At 35.9% G+C, this 24,941-nt stretch overlaps 1 protein-coding gene across 3 annotated transcripts in view; it reads left to right on the top strand.

Annotated features, from left to right (window-relative positions):
• FNDC3A (fibronectin type III domain containing 3A) overlaps positions 1–24,941 on the top strand; it is a 153,676-nt gene that overhangs the window by 74,213 nt on the left and 54,522 nt on the right. The window contains exons 1-5 of one of the 3 annotated variants that reach the window (XM_008051762.2): positions 2,646–2,770; positions 6,691–6,767; positions 19,308–19,542; positions 21,221–21,490; positions 23,617–23,675. In XM_008051762.2, coding sequence (XP_008049953.1) covers positions 2,764–2,770; positions 6,691–6,767; positions 19,308–19,542; positions 21,221–21,490; positions 23,617–23,675 — 648 coding nt within the window. In that variant the 5' untranslated portion in view covers positions 2,646–2,763. Of the gene's footprint in view, positions 1–2,645; positions 2,771–6,690; positions 6,768–19,307; positions 19,543–21,220; positions 21,491–23,616; positions 23,676–24,941 lie in introns of those variants that run through there. The other 2 variants (XM_008051761.2, XM_008051763.2) reach the window with 2 other exon arrangements.

Raw genomic sequence — 24,941 nt, 5'->3', positions numbered from 1 at the left:
AACACTTTGGGAGACTGAGACAGGAGGAGTACCTAAGCTCAGGGGTTCAAGACCAGCCTAGGCAACATAGCCAGACCTTTCTCTACAAAAAATTAACCAGGAGTGGTAGTGTGCCCCTATGGCCCCAGCTACTCAGGAGGCTGAGGCAGGAGGTTTGCTTGAGCCCAGGAGTTTGAGGTTGGGATGAGCCATGATCATGCCACTGCATTCTAGCCTGGGCAACAGAGTGAGACCCAGGCTCAAAAAAATAAGTAAATAATGCTGGGCGTGGTAGCTCATGCCTGTAATCCCAGCACTTCAGGAGGCTGAAGCCAGAGGATTGCCTGAGCCCAGGAATTCAAGACTAGCCTGAGCAACTTGGTAAAACCTCATCTCTACAATAAGTCAAACAATTAGCCAGGCATGGTGGGGTGTGCCTATAGTTCTAGCTGCTTCGAAGGCTGAGGTGGAAGGATTGCTTGAGCCCAGCAGTCCGAGGCTGCAGTGGCTGTGAGTGTGCCACTGTACTCCAGCCTGGGTGGCAGAGTGAAACTTTGACTCAAAAAAAAAAATTGTAAACCTAGGTTTTGGATATTTAAGTCTTTGTGCTAATAGTCAAGAGTTGGGATAGAGAAGAAAACTGAGTACAGTGCCAAAGTTCTGAATAAACTTCTTGTGGTCTGCGCATAGCAGCAATCAGAAGGGCAAGAGGGTGATATGCCATGATCTCAAGGGAAAAAAAAACTTTAGCATGAAACAAGAACAACTGTAGTGATGAGAAGCAGCCTTGGGGTATCTGGAGTCTACCAGCACTGCTTCAAGAGTGAGTGAAAAGCCTCTGCTCCCAAGGGGCTGCTGGGAAGGTTGCTAGGGGCCAGTCAGGTTTCATTTAAAGGCAGCAGGGGAACAGGTATTCTGTAAAAAGACTGAAGGTATAGGAGAATTTATAATGGAAAAAAAAAGAATTTCTAATAGAGCACAGTGGAAAGGAGATCATCACTTGAAGAAAGAATCAAGAAATGGAAACAGTACACAAAGCCAAAATGAGAAGGTGGGCTGCAGAGGCTTGCTTTTTGTTTAGGGACTGAATGAAGATCAGAGGTGTGGTTGGATTTGCAGAGAGGCTGGGTCTGACATTTACAAGCAGGTTCTTTTGAGATCATTTCTCTTTGCTCTTTAGTCTTGTTCCTCAAGGCAACCTTGCCTTTTAGTAGAAATTTAGAAGTTACCAGTTACCCTTCCCTACTTGTGAAACTGGGTGTCTGGAGTGTATTTATTGAGACCTATTGCTCTAGGTTATCCCAGTTCTTTTCCACCGTTTTAACAGACAGGGCCTTTAAGTACAGTTTATACTTTTTAAAAAATATAGCCTTATCATTAGATAATCCTGCCTTTGCCTCACTGTGTGCTATTGGCAAGTTACTTCACTGCTCTGTGTTTCAGTTTCCTGTGAAATGATGCCTACTTCACTTGTAAGGATTGAGTTAACACAAGAAATAGTGCCTGGCACATATTCTGCACCATATAATTATTATTTTTGAAAAAAAAGGTGATCATACTTTCATTTATAATTATCATTTATTGAGTGACATCAACCAGTATAACTGGTACTTTAAATTTATCTAATTGAATTCTCACAACAATGCTGTGAGGTTGATTAATTTAACCTCTTCTCAGAAAGAAACTGAGACTCAAAGAAGAGCAGTAAATTGTCTTGCTAACTAAATATTGAGTTTGCTATTAAACTATAAATCCATTTTCTTTCCAATGTACAACTTGTTACAAATTATAATCATTATCATTACCTGTATATTTTGTATTAGCTGTTAATATGTATACTCTGAACTTACATAGCATCATAAAGTAATGAAAGGTATCCAACAGTTCTTAGTCTTTCTTCCTCTGTTTTAACTGTACGTCGTTAATCTCCTTTCTGGTCTCTACTTGTTCTGAACCTAGAGAGCTCTGAACCTGCACCTGAGTCTGTCTTTTCAGATTTGTGGATGTGGGTGAGAATGTCATCTGCTAAGCACCTGCATTAATATCCAGGCCAGGTTAAATCTTTGAAAAAATCAGAACAAAAAAAACCAAAACCAACAATATAAGTGGTAGCCTTTCTTAGCTTGAGAGGCAAATATCAGCCTGAGACATAAATCCCACCTTTAAGGAACCTATCAAGCCTATATTGTCTATACAGTTATTTGTATATTGTGGGTATTCCTTAAGAATTGGCTATGGAGAGTGGATTAAGTTTTGCAATGACGTTTCAGAATGAGTATCTTAATCTAATACATGTTTTGTTTGTTGCAAATTTTCTAAATGAAAATCAGCAGCAGGCTAGATGAATAAAATATTAAATTAGAAGACAGTGTCTGGTGTTACTGGAGGAGAGTGACAGTCGTTTTTACATCAAATATATATTTCTGTAAGCTATACTTTAGTGAGCTTTTGAATTGTTTCATAAGGAACTCTGAAAGATGGTCAAATTTAGAGAAGTCCCAATAGAAATCATATAATCATTTTTTCGAAATCAGAAACGCTGTGAGCAGAGACGCTGCTAGCAGAAAAGCTTGCCGTTTTTTCCCCTTCCCTTTTCCCGGTTCATTGCAGGTCACGTGGTCACCATCACGTGATTCGGTCAAAGGATCTTTTCCTCTTACAGCTTTGCAAAAAAAAAAAAAAAGAGAGAGAGAAAGAAACCGTTCTCCAATTAAAGCTGTTAACGTGTACTACGCTGTTTCCTTGTTGGATTTTCTTGTTCTCTGCTGCTACTGTAAAAACAAAATGAGTGGTAAGATTTACTGGCTGTTTTCGAATGTTCTGCTTTTATTTTAAGACCTAGAAATCATTGTATTAATCTAAGGTCATGCCGTGTGTTTTTTGTTATATAGATGCCAAATATAATTGCTATAATTATATTTTAAATTTTGCTATGTAGTTATAAAAAGATTAGAGTTAGGCTGATTTTATATTCCACAGACTATTTCATTCTAGGGTTTTTATTTTGTTCGTTTTTTTCTTTTATAGCTAAAACCTGAAAATTGGCATCAGATTATTTGGAAGCCATTGTGAAAGCTTGCTTATAAAGAGAATGTAGCACGTCAGCAGCACGTTGCATTTTAAGAACTAAAATTCTTTGACAAATTTGTAATTTTGATCTTTAAAAAACCACTTAAATATTAATGTATATTAACAATAAAAAATAAGTATTTAGCTTATACTAGATGAAATATCTTTTTCAAGTCATTGATGGCACTTCTAAAGGAACCGGGGTGAAAAGATTCTCCAATTTCTTAAGACAATTGGCTAGAATTGTTTCCTCTTCTGCAGGTTTTTGGGATAGGAAATACACCCTTAACAATATGAATAGCTCTATGATTTGGGGTAGATTTTGCTTAAATCACATGGATTCTGAAGGAGCTGCTAGATGTATCCACAATTGTTCAGATATTGCTACTCTTGGGTCAGGCATGCATTTAATAGTACAATCTATAATCGATTTATTTTCTTCCTAGGGACAAAAATCTTTCTTACTGCATACAAATTTAAGTCGGTTTTTAGTTAATCTTTTATTGCTTCCTAAATTTGAAAGTATTGTTGAAACTAAGGTGATAATCAAACATTTACACTAAATATGCAGGCTCTAGAGGTTTGCTTTGAATATCAATACTTGTATTTACTATACTTATATAATAGGTGTTTCTGTGCAGTGCTGAATGTTACTTCACACCAGTATTTTAGGTATTAAATGGTACCAATAAATTGTCTTTTTTTTTTAAACCATGTGCATTTTTGCCTCAGGGAAGTAAGTTAATCAGTATTATTCCTGGACAATAACTAGTAATATATTTACTACTGGTTTATTTTAGGTTATGTTTGTTCTGTTTTCAGTATCATACTTAAGTGTAATTAAAGGATAAAGAAGAAGTTTATACTACTAAGTTATAAACTATTTTAGCAGCTGTCAAAGCTGTGGTTGGAATTGTAACTACATAGTATTTATATAGTAATATTTCTAGTAAAAGGAGGGTAAACCAAAGTAGTGGTCTTACAATTTTAAATGGAATTAGTAATAACTTACTACTCTGATGGTGAAACACCTGTTCTAATGACTTGATCTAAGGATTAAATTTGACATCATGTAAAAGGACCCACAGTCCCCAGTACATATGGTAAAAGCTCAATAAATGTTAATGCTCTTTACTAAGATTACAAATATGATTTTCAGTGAATTTCTCTTTTTGGTTCTCAGCTAAATTTTACATATTATGAATAATATCTAAGCCTACTCTGAAAATTCAGAAGCCAGTTTGTAGTAGTTTTATATAAGTTAACTAATGTAAGTAAACCGGCATTAGTTTAAAGCTGTGCTCATTTCTTTTGAGTTTAGAATATAGAAGTTAAAAGGTGAGCTTTGAATGAAGCCTTTCAGCTTAGAGGTATAAAGCAGTTCACAGTTTTGCCATAGTAAATTAAGAGGTAATAGTTGCTTAAAGTTAAAAGAATTTTGTTCCTCCTTTTTCTCATGCCTTTCAAGGGCATAAAGACAACTAAGGCCTTAATTTTCCATAAGGCATTAAAGCATAGTTCTTAAGCCTCAAAAATCATTAGTTGCCAAGAATACATGGTATTTTAATGTTTACTAAAAATATAGTAGAGCTATATTCTTAGAAATGAAACTGGTTTTGAACCCCACTTGGGCAGACTTAACCTCTCTGTGCCTCAATGTGCACATCTAGAAAATGGGGATGATGATGATAATGATAGAATGATTTTGAGGAGAAAAAAGTATAAAAGGTAAGTTAGTATTAGCTATATATAAAGATAATATTCTAAACGGTTTCTGGATTTGGTAGCTTGTTTTGAATGGAAAGAGTATTTTGTTGAAGTTATTCATAGCCAGATGTTATATAGTGTAATTTAGCAGTCTCTACACACACTCCTAATTTTCTCCCAACCACTAGTCTTCCCTACTCTGTCTTCCCCTCCCTACCTCTTCTGTGTTTTCCTCTCCTCCTCCTCCTTCGTCCCATTCCTCCACTTCTCTCCCTCTCCCCTTGCCCTTCCATTTTCTTCTCCTCTCCCTCCTTCCCTTCAACACCCTCTTATCTCCTCCCTTATGCCTCCCTTTTCCTCTCTGACATCTCTCATCTCTCCCTATTTTCCATACCACTGTTTAGTATTTCCCCTTTTCACCCTTCTTTTCTTGTATTCTCTTTGCTCTTTCTAACTCTCATCTCTCTGTCCCTCCCCCATCACCACTGTGTGGTTCTGTCCTCACTGCTTGCTTTCCCTAGAAAGGGCAGAGTGGCTGTAATCCGGATTTGCTGTGACCTCCATGTTCTTTATTCTAGTTTTCTGAAGTATGTGTAATGTTACCAGTGAAGGTTGTTTGTTTTCCGTCCTACAATTAAGCTTCTCCATTTCTTTTCTGGGAGCCATTATATAATAGTCGATTGTGATTCTGCATATATTATTACATTCTTCGTGAGAATTTCGCACTATTTCCCTAGAAATAAGTATTTTCTTTGAAAAGGTTTAATTTCAAGTCATTAAAAACTGGTGGATGTGAGAGGACACAGCAGTCTAAAGTTACAAGAAAAAAGGATCCGAAGGTGGTGAGATACTTTTGTTAAAATTATAAAAAGCAAGTGAGATTTTAGTTCCTAGAAAGCATGAAACACAACCTTTAAAGTGCTTAGTTTGCTGTCAGAAAGGTTAAAAGAGAATGAAAACTAGAGATAATATTTGTAAAAAGTTATTTGGAAAATATAACACTATAAAAGAGAAAGGAAGTGTAGAATAAGAGAAGCTGAATTTTCTTTCTTAGAACTTTTCACTGTAAAAAAGCAAAATGATTTTTCTTTGGGGAAATATACACGTGTGGCATTTCTCTTTGTTCTTAAGCACCCACAGACGTGACTCAGACATTGCAAAAGAGTCTTTTAATCCTAACAGTCAAGTCCCAAATTCCTGACTGTTCTTACTGCTTTTTACTCTTAGCTTTCTTACTGTTTTCCTGTTACTTTTGAAAATTTTGCTGTATATATTTTTCATTGATTTATAAGCAAAGTTTAGTTTGATTTTCCTCTAGGTCAGTGTTTCTAAACTTGCACTAGCATAAGAGTCACCTGGGATATTTGTAAAGTAAATATAATGAGTCAAGACCCCATTGTAGGCATACTAAATAAGAATTCATGTTTTTAAAAGCTCCCCAAGGCAACTGTTATTACCAAGCAAGTTTAAGAAACACAAGTGTAGGTAAAGGGTGCACTTTACAAGATAAACTGGTATTATAGAGGTAAATCATCTGAATTTCTTTTCATAGTAATATCGTCACTGTTGGCTTGAGTTTTTAGTTTAGATGAAGTATTTAAAGTTTAATTAGACCAGGCACAGTAGTTCATGCCTATAATCCCAGCACTTTGGAAGGCCGAGGTGGCAGGATTCCTTGAGCCTAGGAGTTTGAGACTTTGTCTATACAAAAACATTTTTTAAATTAGCCAGGCGTGGCGGTGCCTGCCTTTAGTCCTAACTACTTGAGCCCAGGAGGTATAGGCTGCAGTGAGCCCTGTTCATGCCAGTACACTCTAACCTGGGCAACAGAGTAAGACTCTTGACTAAAAAAAGAAAAAAGTTTAATTCAAATTGTTTTTACCTTTAGCTTGATAAGCATTTATGGATTAATAAATAATTTCTGTGACCATTCAGGTCCTGCTCAGGTTCCAATGATATCCCCAAATGGTACTGTGCCTCCTATCTATGTGCCTCCTGGATATGCCCCACAGGTATGTCTTTGTTATTTTTATATTTATATTTATGTAGTAATGATAATATTACTGTCTTTAACTTTGATTCTGATGAGTAAATATCATTTAAGGCTTATCTAGTGTAGTACATCTGTGGTAAGTATATTTCAAGTATTTCAGTACATTTGGAAAGGAGGAAAACATTTTATTGACAGCACTCATTATTTGGCCTTGTCTTTAGGTATTAAATTACAATAGAAAATTTATTCTAGTGTTTTAGTTCCCTGGATATGTAACTTATGTAAATAATATTTTTAAGTTGTAAAGATGCCTACACTAACATTTTTTCAATTAGTCATTTGCTTAGAAGTAACTCAAGGCAATACATCCAACTTTATTCACACGATGGCTCTCAGACACTGATAATGACTGTAAGGCATGTTGTGTAAGTAGTTGAGAATTAAACCTACAGCCCTAGGGGCTGAGGGGACCAGTATCACCACACATATAACCCTTTCTGCACAAAGGCTGGGAAACTCTGACTTAAAGAATGAAGTGTGGCTAACTTACATACACAGGCAAAATCAATTAAACTACAAGATCTGCAGGTGTCCAATATCTTTCACTACTGGGACTTTCTATAGTCTGTACTTACTGCCTCAAATCCCTTTTGGAAAATACTCAGTTTCTCTTCCTAGCCTGGAATTTACACTTGAAGTTTTCTTCAGGCCCTCTTTTACTTCTTCCCTGATTTTGCCAGAATATTGGTGGGATATTTTGTTGGATTCTCCACCCACTCCATGAAGCACACCACTTTATGAATGACAGCAAAAAAAGAACCTGCTTGAAGGGGGAGACTGTAATGAGATTTAGAGTCAGAAAAGCTGCATCTTTTTTCAAAACCTTGCTGGCTGCATAGCCTTTGGAAAATCAACTTCCTTATGTCTCAGTTTCCTCATTTTAAGATGAGATGATAACATATGAAATAGCATATTTGAAAGTATCTTGTAAACTTTTCAGAAGAATAGTCTCCGCTGTCTCTATTTTGTTTAACACAGGCACCTTAATATAGTCTGCATTCTGCCTTTATTAACCGTACACTGTCTGCTATGTCCCAAATCCAAAGGCCTTTTTACCAGTCTCATCTTCTTTGATGTCTAAAATTTAAACACTACTAATAAGACTTACTGAAGATTTCCTTGACATAATGCTATCCTAATTTTTTTCTACTTCTCTTTGCTCCTTCTCAGAACTTGCTTCACTTACATAAAGACCAGTCTCTAGCATAGTTCAGTTCAACAAACATTTTTGGATTGACATCATGTACCAAGCTCTGTACTGGGAGCTTGTGACATAAAGATGATTAAGACAAGTTATTTTAATGCAGTTATAGGTTATCTTAAGCTTACGATACCTTTTTATCTTTTGTAGCAAACTTCTATCCTTCTCCTTTTACTCCATCAGAGCTTCTAGAAACAGTTTCCCCTGAGCCTTTCCAGGTGTCTCCTTTTGGACTTTCATGGCATGTTAATGTATATTCCTCTTTTAATGATTTTATCATAGTTTGTTAATTCTCTTTCCTAAGAAGATTATGAATTCTTATGGTTCCTATGTTTAACAGTTGTCCACACGTACCTATTGAGTGTTCATATTTGTCAGGCACTCTTAAGTGCTTAGAATATATCCATAAATAAAAGAGGCAAAGACTCCTGTTTCTCCGTAGTTTACATTCTTAGGGGGAGAAGCAAACAAAAAGTGGATAAATTATATAATGTGTTAGATTGTGAGTGTGATATGAGGAAAAAAATAGAAAACAGCTGGTTACATTTTTAAATATAGTGGTCAGAATTGATCTCATTGGAAAGACGCGATTTGACCCAAGCCTTGAAAAACAGTGGGAGTTAGCCATGCTTCTGTCTGAGGAAAGAGGATGCTGGGAACAGAAATAGTTGGTACAAATGGCCTAAGATAACAGTATGACTGGAGGCAAGGAGGTCTGTATGGCTGGACTGAGTCAAGGCATAATAATAGGGAATGAGGTAAGAGACGTAAGAAATCTAGATTATATAGGATTCTTATTCATCTTTATATCCTCAGTGCTGAGTACAGTGCCTGTCATATAGTAGGGACTCCATAAGTATTTATAAATCTATCAAATGAGTTAAGATTCTATATCTTTAGGTCAAGAACCACAAAAATAACCTTCTTATAGCACTTCTTTTGTCATAAAGAACTTTTGACTGACTTGTCCACTCAAGAAAGACTAGATTTCTTGACATTTAAAGCTTTACACAGTTGTGTCTTAGTTTGCCTTTGCACCATTCTCTTGATACTTCCAAATATGTATCAATTTTTGCAGCTGAACATGACTTCTCACATGCTCACTGGTTTTTAAGTTTTTTTCTCCATTGTTTTGTTATTGCTGTTATTTAGGGAATGTTATTCATCTCCTATTTCTACCTTTTGAAATTTTATCCATCCTTGAGGGCCTAGATCAAGTTAATATATCACTTATTGGTTGTAATACATACCACCTAATATTATTGTATGTACAGTTGACTCTTCACATATATGTGTTCCACATCCATGAATTCAACCAGCCACGGGTTGAAAATATTTGGAAAAAAAATTGTGTCTGTACTGACTGTACTGAATATGTACAGACTTTATTTTCTTGTCATTATTCTTAAATAATATACATTCGGTATTCTATTTCTTTCTTTCTTTATTTTTTTTGAGTTGGCATCTCAGTCTGTCACCCGGGCTGGAGTGCAGTGGCATGCTCACGGCCACTGCAGTGTCAACCCACTGGGCTCAGATGTTTCTTCTGCCTCAGTCTCCAAGTAACTGAAACTACAGGTGTGTACCACCATACCTGGCTAATTTTTTGGTTTATTGTAAAGATGAGATCTCGCCAAGTTGCCCATGCTGGTCTTGAACCCCTGGACTCAGGCAATCCTCTTGTCTCTGCCTCCCAAAGTGCTGGGGTTACAGGTGTGAACCTGTATTATAAGGTATTATAAGTAATCAGGAGATGATTTAAAGTATTTTGGAGAATGTATGTAGATTATATGCAAATATCATACCATTTTATATTAGAGACTTGAGCATGTGAAGATCTTGGCATCTATGGAAGATCCTGGAACCAATCCCCCATGCATACCAAGGGATGACTGTATATGCATTTTTACTCCTACAAGACTTTAGGTTCCTTAAGGATAGGAGCTGCTTTTTCTCATTGTTTTTGCATTCTTGTGGTAACCCAAATGCAGTAGGTATCTTATAAATAGTTGTCACACAAACTAATGAACTTTAACAATAATCTTACTGGAAGAATTATGTGAGGCTAGTGGGCTACTATTACCAGACTTAATTTAAGACCAAGATTTTCTCTAGAAAATGTATCATTTTAAGCACACATGGTAATTCAAAAACCAAAACCTAGTCTCATCATTTTTTAATTAATTTAAGTACTCAGTCTATAAGATTATATTCTTGCATTTTCATATCACTGTCTAAACACACTTGACATACACATTTTCTGAATTTAGAAAACATTTATCATCAAGAGCCAGGTTCTAGGCACAACTAAGCACTTGATAATTGTACAAAACTTGACTCATAAGCAAATAATAATGTTAGCAAATTTAGAGGGCTGGAAGTTGAATCAAGTATTAAGACACATAGATGGCTATAATAAAGTACAGGACATATTTGACACAGTAGAAATTGAGTAGCACAGGCATAAATAACTACCATCTATAGACTTTTAAACGCTGATCACCCCTGGTGGCAACAAATTTTGTCACCTCCCTCCCTTGATTATGTGTATCTGTCATTTAAGGACAATGGTCCAAGGATGGTCAAATAATATTTTTGCTGTATTATCATGTTTCTAATAATTCAGTATATACTAATAAGATTTAGCAAATTAATGTTTCCTAAAAATTTGATCAGCCAAGCAAGGACTGAAAAGATTAAAATCCAGTCTTGAGACTGTTTAGATTCATCACTGAGAATATAACATTGCTATCTAAGAGCATATTGGAACAGAAAAGTAAAAGTTTTAGAAGATAGATTTTAATAAGATTAAGATTTAGTGAAAGTACTTATAGGAAAAATATATGAAAAAATATGATTTACTTTATTGAAAGTTGATGTATCACCCTTCAAATTTGTGATGTTTGTACCAATTGTATGTCCCTGTTAAATTTAGAAGCACTTCAGATATGAAGTCATCATAATCTCATATTTTTTAACTTCATTTTTGAGAGAAACATGAGACATCCAGAGTATCAGGCCTTGAGTAACTTTGAGAGTAATTGATTCTGTTTTCCTCATTTGAAATTTGCAAAGCAAATACCTGCTTCCTCTGGTATGCTTCCTTTACATTTTTATTCAAGAATTCTGCATTGTTATTTATTTTGTAATCTTTGTACCTTATTGCTCTGATACTTCTACAGTACACTCAACAGTAGGGGGAATCTGGATTATTTTATTCCGTTGACCTTAAGTTATGAGGAGAAAATTGGCATTGTGTAGGAGGTGTAGAATGCCCCTGTGACCAGAACGATAGGGTTCCTAAGAACAACTTTTTTCTTTTCCACTCATGAACAACGAAAGCTCTTAAATAGAAAAATAGACTTGATTGTTCAGTTGTACACATGATTACAGTTGTTGGATCAGAATAATGAATCTTTTTTAAAGTCATTTTTTTTTCAGAAAACAGTATTTTATAAATCATGCCGCTGTATAGATGTTGTCCAGTATGATAGGGAGACCTAAAACTAATGCAGAAGGCAAAATGAAATTGTTTGCCAGAAGCTTAACTTTAAAGGAATATTAATTTTGCAAGCAAAATATGGAAAATATTTTTAGTAATAAAGACCAAGGATTGCCGGGCGCGGTGTTTCAGCCTGTAATCCTGTGCCTTTGGGAGGCTGAGGTGAGTGGATTGCCTGAGCCCGCGGGTTCGAGACCCGCCTGGGCAGTGAGACCTCATCTCTACAATAAATCAAAAATTCAGCCGGGCATGCCTGTAATTCCGGCTACTCGGAAGGCTGAGGCGGAAGGATCGCCAGAGTCCAGCAGGTCGAGGCTGCGGTGACTGGGAGCGGCCATTGCACCCCAGTCTGGGCGACAGAGTGAGACTCCAACTCAAAAAAAAAAGACCAAGGATAGCAATCATGGTAGAAAACTTGGAAAATATAGAAAAAGGTAGGGAAGCAAAATATGGAAAAGATATTTAGTAATAAAGACTTGGAAAATGTAGAAAAAGGTAGAGAAACAATATGTAAAGTATATTTAGCAATAAAAACTTGGAAAATATAGGAAGAGGTAGGGAAACAAAAATATGGATAATATATTTAGTAATAAAGACCAAGGATAGCAGTATATTTTTACCTATTTTTCTGATCATGTAGAAAACTTGGAAAATATAGAAAAAGGTGGGGGGAAAAATGCATTGAGTGTTACAACCCAGAAATACTCTCTGTAAATATTTAGTAAGTTTCCCTTTGAACTTTTGTCTAATTACAAAATCTTCATAAACATTATTAAATATGTATAATGTTCCCACTTAATATGGCCATTTTCCTGTACCATTGAATATATTTCAAAAGCAACCTAAGTTTTAGAATTTGTATAATCTTGTGTGTCAATATATATCTGTTTATTTAACTATTCTTATTTTGTGAATATTTAGACTTTTTCCAATTTTTCTTTTGCAATTATAAATGTAGAGTTACTATCTGCACAAATCTTAGTATGTGTTTCTGATTTCCTTAGGGTGAATTTTTAGAAATGGAATATTAATTCATGGGATTTGAATTTTTTCTAGGCTCTGGATACATACTAAGTTTTTTTCCAGTAAAGTTGTCAGTTGCATTCCCACTACATATGACAGCTGCACCCTCCCCAGCATTATTAGTGCATAAACTACTGTCACTTTCTTCTATGCATTTTTTCTCCTTTGTGATAGAAGTTTTCAAACTTTTTTACAAAAGTAGAATGAGTAATATGTTTAAACCCCTTGAACCCACAAATCCAGCTTCAACAATTATCAACATGTGGCCAATTGTTTTTTCAGTTTTTAAATTACTGGAATATTTTTAGATAATTTCTAAACATCATTATTATTTTACCTATATTTAATGCTTTGGGTTTAGTCATACTTAACCAGCAACTTCAGTTGTTACATACCAGGTATATTTGTACTTAAAAAGTAGAAAAGAAGCCTCAGAAGAGGCAAACTGTTTGAAAAGAGGATACATAATCCAATACATAGTCCATACACAAAAGATTATGTACTTTACTCATAGATAAGCTCCATGGCCATTTCTGGTACCTGCCTAGTTCTTATTTTAGGCATAGACTCGATGAGCTTTATTTTTGCAGTTTAAAATAAGAAGAGAAGATTTTGAGAGATTGACATACTGCATAGAGACAGAAATATGTGCCAACTGAACTAAAACATCAAATGGGAAAGCAAAACCAAAAACTGTAACACTTTAACATGATGCAGATGATGACAGGCGTAGGCAACTAGTAATTCACTGGCAAGTGGTACTAACTTATAGTCCCTAAGAGAATTGTATTGCAGAACAGAATAACACTTGATATTTTAGTGAAGTTAGTGACTTATCAAGAAAAGTTTATAAATTATCCGAATAGAACTCCTGAAAGGTAACATCAAAAGTTCTTCCATCTTGTAATGACTCTCTTAACTGTTTTTTATGAAATGTGGATTATGGTGACCACAATTGAACCCTTCTCAATTATGTCTGTGTTCAGTAAGGGAAAGAAAACAGGTCTTTGCCTAATTAGATATTAGGCATCTGTGGTTAAGTGATTAAACTATGCTGATAGCCCAATTTAATTATATTTTATTACCTTATCTATGTTTTAACTTTTATTGACATAGATTAATGGGAATTGTATCTATCTTTCCTTTTTTTTTTCTTTTTTTTTTTTTGAGTTGGAGCCTCACTCTGTCACCCAGACTGGAGTGCAGTGGCCGCTCCCGGCCACCGCAGCCTCGCCTGCTGGGCTCCGGCAATCCTTCCGCCTCAGCCTTCCGAGTAGCTGGAATTACAGGCGCGCGCTACCACGACCAGCTAATTTTTTGATTTATTGTAGAGATGAGGTCTCGCCAAGTTGCCCAGGCAGGTCTCGAACCCGCGGGCTCAGGCAATCCACTCACCTCAGCCTCCCAAAGGCGCGGGATTACAGGCTGAGCCACCGAGCCCGGCTGTATCTATCTTTCCTTTTTGCAACTTGTTGATTTTGTTTTAATCATCAGTGTACCCTGTTGGTGTGAAATCTGACATCTACATGGGTTAGCCATTTCTCAGCACCTAGGCCTCTAGAGACTTAGCAAGTCATTTTGAGGTCTCTGGCTCTATCTGAAATTACTGACTGCTTAGGTCATTACTTAAGTAGTGGAGTTCTCCCTGCTGTGCTGGTTCTGGTCTGGTTCTTTTCTTTTCTTTTCTTTCCTCCCTTGCCTACATCTTAGGTTTTCAAGTCTTTAAAAAATTATAGTAAAATACACATAACATAAAATTACCATCTTGACCATTTTTAAGTGTGCAGTTCAGTGGCATTAAGTAATCTACATCAGCCATCACCAGCATCCATCCGCAGAGCTTTTCCTCTTGCTGAAACTGAAACTCTGAATCTGTTAAACAGTAACTCCCTATTGTCTCCCATCAAGCTCATCTTTGTATTTTAAATGTTCTTTCCTAGCCGAAAAATAGTTTTATTTTCATAAATAACTTATCCACTTCTTTTTTAACCAAATGAGATCTTGGGTTGTAAACCAAAAAAAGATGCAAGACCTATGAATTCTATGTGCACAAACTGGGTAAGAACATGGAATCTGACGCCAAATTGCCTGAGTTCAAATACTAGCTCCTTCACTTACCACCTCTGTGACCCTGGGAAAGTTATTTAACATCCTTTTGTCTCAGTTTCTCCATCTGCAAAATTGAGATAATTGTAGTACCTACTTTAGCATTGTTAGGAGGATCAAATAATTAACATATGTCCCTTGAGAAACTTAAGTTTAGAGTAAGACATATACATCTGAAAAGTTAACAAACACGTCAATGTTATAAATATTAAACAAGTGACACAGAATAACTGCAATAGAAATTACAAGAGGGGAGGTCACTGAGATTATAATACCTAGGAAAGGCTTCACGAAGGAACAATCAAAAGGAACCTTCCACAGACTCCTAACCTCTCATCTCTTCCAGCATCTGCATATCTGCAGTTGCTTTACCTTCTCATCAATATCCACAAACTCTGCGTCCTCATCTGTAACACAGAGAAACTTTGCTGCTCCTGTACAGAGCTAGTGTCCCTATTGGAGTGCTAAAACACATTCTCTTTTGCCTATTTAAGGACATTACTCTAGCATTTTTCTTCTCTTCTACATCATCAATTTCTTATTCTCTGCTGGATTATTCTCATTAATATTATTAGCTTCTTGTAATTGTTCTTATTAAAAACAAAACAAAAAAAAAGTTTCTTGATTTCACTGCTCTTACCAGCCACCCCTTTGCAGCAAACCTTTTCAAAATTGCTCAGTTCTCTCTAATTCTTCTCCTCATTTTCTCTCTCCAACCCACTGCAGTCAGGCTTTAACCTATGATTACACCAACACTGCTATTATCCAAGGTCACAGTGATGTCTCCATTGCTAAATCCGGTGGTCAAGTCTTAGTCTTCATCTTATTTGACCTGTCAGCATCACTTGACACTGTTGGTCCATCCTCCTTGATATACTTCACCAAACTTCTAGACTGCACACTCTTTCGGTTTTCCTTCTACCTTGCTTGGTCATCCTTTCCCAATCTTTTTGGAACTGCAGACTAGTATATCTTAACAGTCTACTCAGTATTTCCACTGAGATGTCTCATAAATTTACCAGACTCACAAGTGCAAAACCTGAAACTCCAAATCATTTCCCCTGAAAAGAACTTGTTCTGTCCTACAGCCTTCTTCATCATGGTTGATGGAACACTATCCTTCCCTAACTTCTTTTTCTCACTTCCCACATAGAATCATCAGCTAATCTTGTTGTTCTACTTTTCAATATATGCAGAATTTGAGTCACTTCTCAACTACCCAACTGCTACCACCCTAGTCCAAGCCACCATCATCTCTTACCTAGATGACTATAGTAGTTTTCTGAATGATTTCCCTGCTTTTGCCCTCTTCTTCCTACAATCAAGTCTCAGCTCAGCAGCCAGAGTAATCCTATCAAGTAAAAGATTACATCAGGAATTCTCAACCTTAATATTGCAAACGTTCTGGGCAGAATGATTTTTTATGGTGGGAGATTGTCTTCTGTGTTATTTAGCAGCATCCCTGCCTCTCTACCCACTAGATGCCAGTAGTATGCCAGAGTTTTATTAACAACGAAAAATGTCTCCAGACACTATCAAATGTCCTCTAGGGGCAAAGACATCCCTTACTGGGAAACTCTAAGTTGTATCACTCTTCTACCCAAAGCACTGTGATGATTTCCCATTCTGCTGAGAGTAAATCCTGAAGACCAAGCCCTTAATAGTAACCCAAATGACTCTACTTGACCTGACCACCCCATATCCCCTTCATTTCTTTGATTTCATCTGCTTCCACGCTTTCTCCCCCTTTACACTTATCTAGTCACTGACTTCATTCCATTCCTTAAGAATAGTTATCCCCACTTCTTCCTAAGAGCTTTGTTCTTATTGTTCCCTCTGCCTAGAACAGTCTTACTGATTTCTGCATGGTTGATTTCTTGACTTCAATTCTCTGCTCAAATTTCACTTTGTCAGTAAGGTCTATCCTGATCACTCTACTTTATTCTGTAACCGGTTCCCCTCCCTTACCTGCTCTGCTTTTTTCATAATATTTATCACTTGTAACATGCAAGATAATTTACTTTTGTTGTGTTTGTTTTTGCCTCTTAGTATGTGTTCCCCCACAAATACATCCTCTATGGTATTCCTCTCAAAAATTATCAATGTCTTTATTTCGTTGAAAAACAATTATTTTTTAAATGAGTGGAGGTGGTAAAGTTAGAGCTAGCTTTGGAAGGATAGATAGAATTATAGATTGAGGGGAAGCAAAGTAAAGAAGAAAAATCGTATAAACAAAACTACAAGATGCAGAAGTCTGTAGGTTAATGTGAAGATAGATTTTTCTTTTTTTAATTATACCAGTCTGACTGTAATTAAGGGTTCCAAATTTGGTACAGAAGAAGGATACAGCCAGGCGTGGTGGCTCACACCTGTACTCCCAGCACTTTGGGAGGCCAAGGCAGGAGGATTGCTTGAGCCTAGGAGTTTGAGACCAGCCTGTGCAACATAGTGAGACTTTATCTCTGCAAAAAAACATTAGCTAGGCATGGTGGCATGCACCTGTAGTCCTGGTTACTTGAGAGACTGAGGCAGAAAGATGGGATTGCCTAAGCCCAGGAGGTCAAGGTTGTGGTGAACTTTCAGAATGCTACTGCGCTTCAGCCTGGGCAACAGAGTGAAACCTCAACTCTTTATAAAAAATAAAAAATTTTAAAAAAAGGTAGATATGACTATAATGTAGGTTGGAACCAGATTGAATGAATATGAAGTATAACCCTGTCAGAAATGGAGTCTTTTAGGATTTATGAATTGGAGAGTGATAAAGGTGAAAGTGGTATTGTAAGGGATACTGTGGTTTGGCTTACTTAGAATCCATTCTAAACTGCTTTTTAATGTACCTTCCTATAAGGCATAGGCTAAAAATCTATAAATAGTTTCCATATACCCTTCAACTAGGGATCTAGATAGGATTTAGTTTCCACCAATCATATGTACTTGCCAGAGACTGAAATTTAGAACTGAGTTCAATAGAGAGAGATGGGTATGAGGCATGTATTTTGCTGGTGGCTCAAGGCATTGTTGTTCTAGACCCAGCACATGAACAGTGAATTCTTTTGGTCTTCTAGTTCTGTGTTAGGTGAATCATATCATACTTTAGTAGGTTAGGATAGTTTAATAATCTATTTAATGTCTGTAATTTAGGTTTATTTATACCCATATAAATGTGTTTTCTAGTACACCTATATCTACTTAGCATATACATGTTTATAAACAAAATTTGCTAACCTTAGGCATAATAAAACTTTGCCCTCCTGAAAATCAGAATTTGCCTTTAAATTAGGACATAATACAATAATATTTTCTGTTTCCTGAGGTAAGGTATTATTAGCCATTTATTAGGCCTTGATAGTTGCCATTTAAGTCTAAAAGGTTAAGGGAGGTTTTAGTGGAGGGATTCCTAATTCTGAGATAAAGTCCTATAGTTTTTTAGGCTTTCCTTTGTATCTTTGCAACTCTAGCGAGATTCAAAGGAAGTAAATCTTACCATTTAAAAAAACTATTCCTATAATGGGATTCCTGTTTCTAAAAATTTGTAATTTCTAAGCCTCAGAGCCATACACATTTTTTCTTTTTCTTTTTTTCTTTGAGTCGGAGTCTCTGTCCCCCAGGCTGGAGTACAGTGACATGCTCATGGCCACCACACCCTCAACCTGCTGGGCTCAGGTGATTCTTCTGCCTCAGCCTTCCAAATAGCTGGAACTACAGGTGTGCGCCACCATGCCCAGCTAATTTTTCTTTATTTACTGTATATAGAGACAAGGTCTCGCCAAGTTGCCCAGGCTGGTCTAGAATTCCTGGGCTCAGGTAATCCTCTCACTTCTACCTCCCAAAGTGCTGGAATTTACAGGTGTGAGCCACCGCACCAGGTCACATTTCTTCTAACTGGGAGTTACTAATATTTGATGTTTGAAATGATCATAAGCATTTTGGATCTAAACTCTAGCATGTTGTTGATCTTTAGATGTCTGAATCCATTTTTTTTTCTTTTTGATCTTTCCACAACTTGTTTTCCCCCACTCCTAGTCATAATATAGAAAAGGAAATTAATTCCTGACCTTCTTATGTCTGAACCAAAATTATTACATCACTAAATGCACATAACGCATAGAATAAATACTGGTATCCTAGTTCATTGCTTATATTATCATTTAGGTAGTCTCATCAGTGTTTCAAGACTTATATTAAATTGTGTAACAGAAACTACTTAATGTTGTTTTTAATGCTAATTCATATATACCTAATAAGTTACTTTAATGTTAATTCTCTGATTTTTTTTGAGCTAGAGTCTCACTCTGTCACGCAGACTGGAGCGCAGTGGCTGCTCCCGGCCACTGCAGCCTCGACCTCCTGGGCTCCGGCGATCCTTCCGCCTCAGCCTTCCGAGTAGCTGGAAATACAGGCACGCGCTACTACGCTCAGCTAATTTTTGATTTTATTGTAGTGATGAGGTCTCACCAAGTTGCCTAGGCGGGTCTCGAACCCGCGGGCTCAGGCAGTCCACTCACCTCAGCCTCCCAAATTGCTGGGATTATAGGCTGAGCCACTGAACCCGGCTAATTCTCTGAATTTTTAAAATTAACTTCTAATGGTATAAAAGCTCTAATATGTTTCAGAAAAATTGTTTATATTCTATGTAAGAAACTTTTAAATGAATGCTTATTCTGTAGGTTATTGAAGACAGTGGTATTCGAAGAGTTATTGTGGTTCCTCAGGCACCAGAGTTTCACCATGGTGGGCATGCAGTCCTCCACCGTCCACATCCTGCTCTGCCTGGTTTCATTCCTGTCCCAGCCATCATGCCCCCTCCCCCACGCCATATGTACTCACCAGTGACTGGAGCTGGAGACATGGCAGCACAGTATATGCCACAGTATCAGTCTTCACAAGTATATGGAGATATAGGTAAGATATCTAAAAATATTCCTGTTTTATTGAATTGGACATTCTTTGCTTGGGCATATTAATAATAGATGCCATGAACATATTACATAAAAGGAACAACAAATGGTAATGATGTCACAGTCATTTTTCTCTTACCCAAACACTATGTTAGGTGTTTCATCATCATGATCATGCTTCAAGGCAGATAAGGAAACAGAAAATCAAAGAGGGGAAGTAACTGACATCATGTAACTTATATCATTTAGTGAGACCACATTAAATAGGAGGTTTTTCCTCTGTCCTGCAGTCTAGGCTCCTCAGCCAGGAATAACTATACCATTGTTAAGTCATGGAGGCTATGATGCCACTGCCCAAGGTTGCTAGGTTCTGTGAGGGATTGAAAAATACAGAATAAGCCATAGCCTTTGCCTTCAGGTAATTAATATGTTTGGGGAATATGCTACAGTATCAATCTTCACAAGTGTATGGAGATGTAGGTAAGCCATCTAAAAATATTCCTGTTTTATTGAGTTGGACATTCTTTGCTTGGGTATATTAATAATAGATGCTATCATCTATCACATAAAAGAAACAACAAATGGTAGTAATAATGTCACAGAGATATGATTTGAAGATATTTTCTCCCATGTTTTTTCACTTCATGGTATTTTTCATGCAGAACTAAGTTTTTAATTTTCACGAAGTCCAATTTTTTCTTTGATTGATTGTACTTCTGGTACAATCTTATACTTCTGGTGTCTTATCTAAGAAACTGTTGCCTAACATTTTAAAAACTATTGCCTAATCCAAGGTCATGCAAATGTACATCTTTATTTCATTCCAAGAATTTTATAGTTTTTAGCCCTTACACTTTGGTCTTTAATTTGAGTTAATTTTTGTATATGGTGTAAGATAGGGATCCACATTTATTTACATGTTGATATCCAAATTCCTATGGTTCTTATTGTTAATTTAAAATAAAAATAAACTCTGGGTACAATTGAATGGATATTTGTTGAGCATATTGACAATTATATTGCCATGTGACTTTTATTAGAATGAATATATTCTTCTAAATCATAATCTTGAGTTTATAGTATCTGAAGATATAAAACTTCATATGTAGATTCTGTATTGTTAAAACAATCTAATTCATTTCTTTTTGCTAACTCCTAACGCTTTTTTTCAATGATGATTTGCTTTATTGCATCATAAGGAAATTGGGGTTTGCAGTAGTTTTCTTTTTACCTACTTTATATGTTTGATGTTGAAAGAGATGTGAAAAGTAACAGGTACAAGAAAGAAAAATAATGGTTGACAGCTCAGTTCAAGTCTCATTTCTCACTTACAATAATCATAGCATACCACCAAACTGTTTCTATGGTGATTAATAGTTGGAATAAGAAGAAAAGAAATTTCTCTGTAAATTTCCTTGATATGCATAATTATAATCAAATCATAAAGGTTGGTTCAGTTAGTACAGATACAAAAACAGCACTATTTTGTGAAATTCTTCAAAATATTTTTTAATGATAGGATTTTCATTAATGAATTTACTAATAGCTCTTCCCTGTTGAAATATTTTATAATATGTTTTATGTGATAGATTTATTTTCTATTCTTTTTTCATGTTGTGCCATAAACTTATTTGGAGAAAAAGTGATCTCTTTAACTTTTTTTTTTTTTAATTTCTTCTTAGATGCTCACTCTACACATGGAAGGTCCAACTTTAGAGATGAAAGATCTAGTAAAACGTATGAGCGTTTGCAGAAAAAATTAAAGGATCGCCAAGGAACACAGAAAGATAAAATGAGTAGTCCACCATCATCACCCCAGAAATGCCCTTCTCCAACTCATGAACATAATGGATTTATAAAAGGGCAGAATACTAGTGGTATAAACCCAGGATCAGCAAAAAACAAGTCAGGGAGGGGGAAAGGTAGTGCACAAGTTGATACAGAAATTGAAGGTAACTATGAGTATTTAAAATACCCAAATATTTTTATTGATGCTTATCATCAACATTATTTAACCTACTGAAAGTATATTCTGACTTTTTAGTCATTTTGTCATGGTTCAAATAAACTGTAAATTCATAGCTTAGTACTTCCTTAATATGAAAAAAAAGTTAGAACCTAAATTGTTACCAGGCTGCTGCTTTTGACAGTTTGGAAAACCTTAATTCTTAATTTCATCTACATCATAAACTTTACCGATTGAGAGAAATTTCTGTTTGATAGGAAGATTCACATAACATCAGTCCAGATTCCATTTCTTCTATTTCTGGGCCTTTGATACAGCAATATCAAAGATACTTTGATACTGGTTTTTTAAAAAATCAAAATTCTTTTTTTCTCCCATAATTTTTTTGATTTTTGTTTTAGGTTAAGGTCTCACTGTGTTTCCCAGCTGGAGTGTAGTGGTACAATCATAGCTCACCACAGTTTCCCAGATAGCTGGAACTACTTTTTTTTATTTTTCCAGACTCCACTATTTTTTTTTTTTTTTTTCTTATTTGCTATAGAGACAAGGTCTTGCCATGTTGCCCAGACTGGTCTCCAACTCCTGGAATCAAGTGATCCTCCCAACTCAGCTTCCCAGTGCAGCCATGAACCACTGCACTCAGCCTATTTCTTTTTATGTAAATCCTTGATAACAACCAGTTATTCATTCACCCATCTCTCTCTACTCTATAATTAGGATAGAGTATTCTCTATTTCTTCCTCGTTTCTCTTGGATTCTTGCCCTAGCCTGTGACTTCTACCATATGAACTCTGAGCACTACTATTTGTTCATACTAGACTCAATCTCTGTAAGTTAATATAAACTGGGTTAACAGCCTGTCTTTCATGTGCCTACATTGTGGAGTTAGTACCCAGGTACTTTTGACTATAATGTTAGGTTTCCAACTACTGCTTATCTTGACTACTGTGATTTGTTATGTATGTTCTTTTGGGTTTCTTTGATACTGATATATCTATTTTAACTTCTTTTTTTTTTTCTTTTTTTGAGTTGGAGTCTCACTCTGTCGCCCACACTGGAGTGCAGTGGCCGCTCCCGGCCACCGCAACCTCCACCTGCTGGGCTCCGGCGATCCTTCTGCCTCAGCCTTCCGAGTAGGCGCTACCACGCCCGGCTGATTTTTTGATTTATTGTAGAGATGAAGTCTCGCTGCCCAGGCGGGTCTCGAACCCGCAGGCTCAGGCAATCCACTCACCTCAGCCTCTCAAAGGCGTGGGATTACAGGCTGAGCCACCAAGCCCGGCTTTCTATTTTAACTTCTAAAAGAACACATCAAATTAAAGTTTCATCAAAATAGACTATGAAGCATCCTAACAGGTCATTTTACAAACATCAGTAACCACAACTCTCTCAGTTTTTTGATATGCTTATTTAAATTAATACTTCTTATACTGAATTAACAAATAGTGCAGTTCAGTAATATATGACTAGGACCTAAAATGCCTCCAACTTTGAGGGAATATAAGCCATGATAACTCTTCCCACCTTCTTTTTCTTTAAAATGTTCATTTTCTACCAATAAATTTCAAATAATGCTTTAACCATTCATGACTTGTGTATTAACAACATTTACAAAAATTGTCCTCCATGCGTTTGAGACCTCCTGATCATTCTTTTCAGCATTGATGTTTCAAAAGAGTTAAGCTACAGTTTTTTGTCTATCAATGGTAGCTATAATTTAGGATCAAGCCAATTATATTGCTATCTTGCAAGCCACAGTAAGGCATGTCATGAAAAAATACTAAGTCAATTTATTAAGAGGTGTGAGATTGACAAATGAGAACTTTCCAGAGAAAGAATATTTACAACTATGAATAAAAATATACTTTCTATAGGAAAACTTACTAGTTCATATGTATAAAGGGATATATCTATACATAGTGGTGTTATGATTAGTAATCACAATTAAAATAGAAGTAAAAACTGAAGAATGCTGAAGGGCCACAAACTGCTGAGTATGAGCAAAGTAAAAACTGGAAACTAAAAATCTCAAATACCAGCTTAATTTTAGAAGATATATTTGAAAGAAAGAGGAGATTGCTTTTAAGTTCAAAACTTTTTTTTTTTTTTAAGAAAAAGATGAAGAAACTAAAGCATTTGAAGCGCTTCTTTCCAACATTGTCAAACCAGTGGTAAGTATGTCATGTATTTTCTTGACATTTATATTTAGTATATTCATACAGGATTTTGGTATATTTTTATTCAGGCTTTATTTAAAATTTAACTGCATATGTTAGAAATGTGAGATCAATGACAGACCATTATGGATCTGACGTAAGGGGAAGTACATTAATCAGTGAAGCAGAAGATTCAGACGGTCTATTTTTCAAAGAGGACATGATGTGTACTAAATGATGTTACAGGTTATTAGAACAGGTAGAGATCTAATAGTGTGGATATAACTGATTATCAGCTTTTTAATACACTTATATGTATATCCAGTTAATTTAAAATGTGAAAAGATTTAAATAAAGTCAAACAGTAGAATAATTAGAAGAAGATTGGTATTTCCAAGCCGTTTTTAAGTGTAGATGTAATAAAACAAAATGAGAAAAGGGCACTACAGCAGAATTGGCTATATATTAAAAAAAAGTTCTGCATATTTTCGAAATAGCCTAAATAAAGGCTAGGAAAAATATTTGACAGATATGACCAAAGATAAATATGTGTTCATACAAATTGAATTTTTTTAGCCTACTAAGACCCCAAAGGGTTTTTCACTGGTAATCAAAAGAAATACAAATTACACTTCTCTGAAACTATGAAGTCCCACTTTTCAATAACAAGCTACATAAGTGCCATTGTTTGTTGTAGCATTAATGTTAACAAAAAGTAAAACATAGGAATACATAGATAAATTGTGATCTTTTTACTGGTTCAAATGATGTGGCCATTTAAAAGCATGGTTATAAAGACTGCAGAAATATGCAAAGATGTTTTTGACAAGTAGGGGGAAGTGTTGGAGCCTGAACTACTTGGATACCATAATTACAGCCTCTTATAAAACAACTTTAGGTTCTAGAACTATGTATCCTGAGGCATGCTAAAGAATATTCAAGTTTGGATGTTTTGCCAGCAACTCTAGAAAACCAAATTCCTCATCTTGTCTAGACAAGTTTATCTTCTCATTTATTCCTCAAAAATGAAGAAGGAATTGGATTAAATTCCTTTTGTTTTCTGTTTCCTTTCCTTTCAACATTTCCATCAATAAAGATCTATCCAGGTTTCCCTGGGTCACAATATCATCATATTTCTTTGTTAGCTTTAATTCTCCCCATGCCAAATTAAATTCCAAGCTCTATTCTTTCACTATTTCTAGGATCCACTCTTGTCTGCTGCTGCCCCCTACTCTGACAGACACATACACACACTTCTCTCTCTCTCTCTCTCTCTCTCTC

The sequence above is a fragment of the Carlito syrichta genome, unplaced genomic scaffold (assembly GCF_000164805.1).
Source record: "Carlito syrichta isolate Samal-C Ts95f unplaced genomic scaffold, Tarsius_syrichta-2.0.1 Scaffold232015, whole genome shotgun sequence".
NCBI classification, from domain to species: Eukaryota; Metazoa; Chordata; class Mammalia; order Primates; family Tarsiidae; genus Carlito; species Carlito syrichta.
Note: the sequence above shows the minus strand (reverse complement) of the source record. Positions and strands in the feature narration are given on the sequence as shown.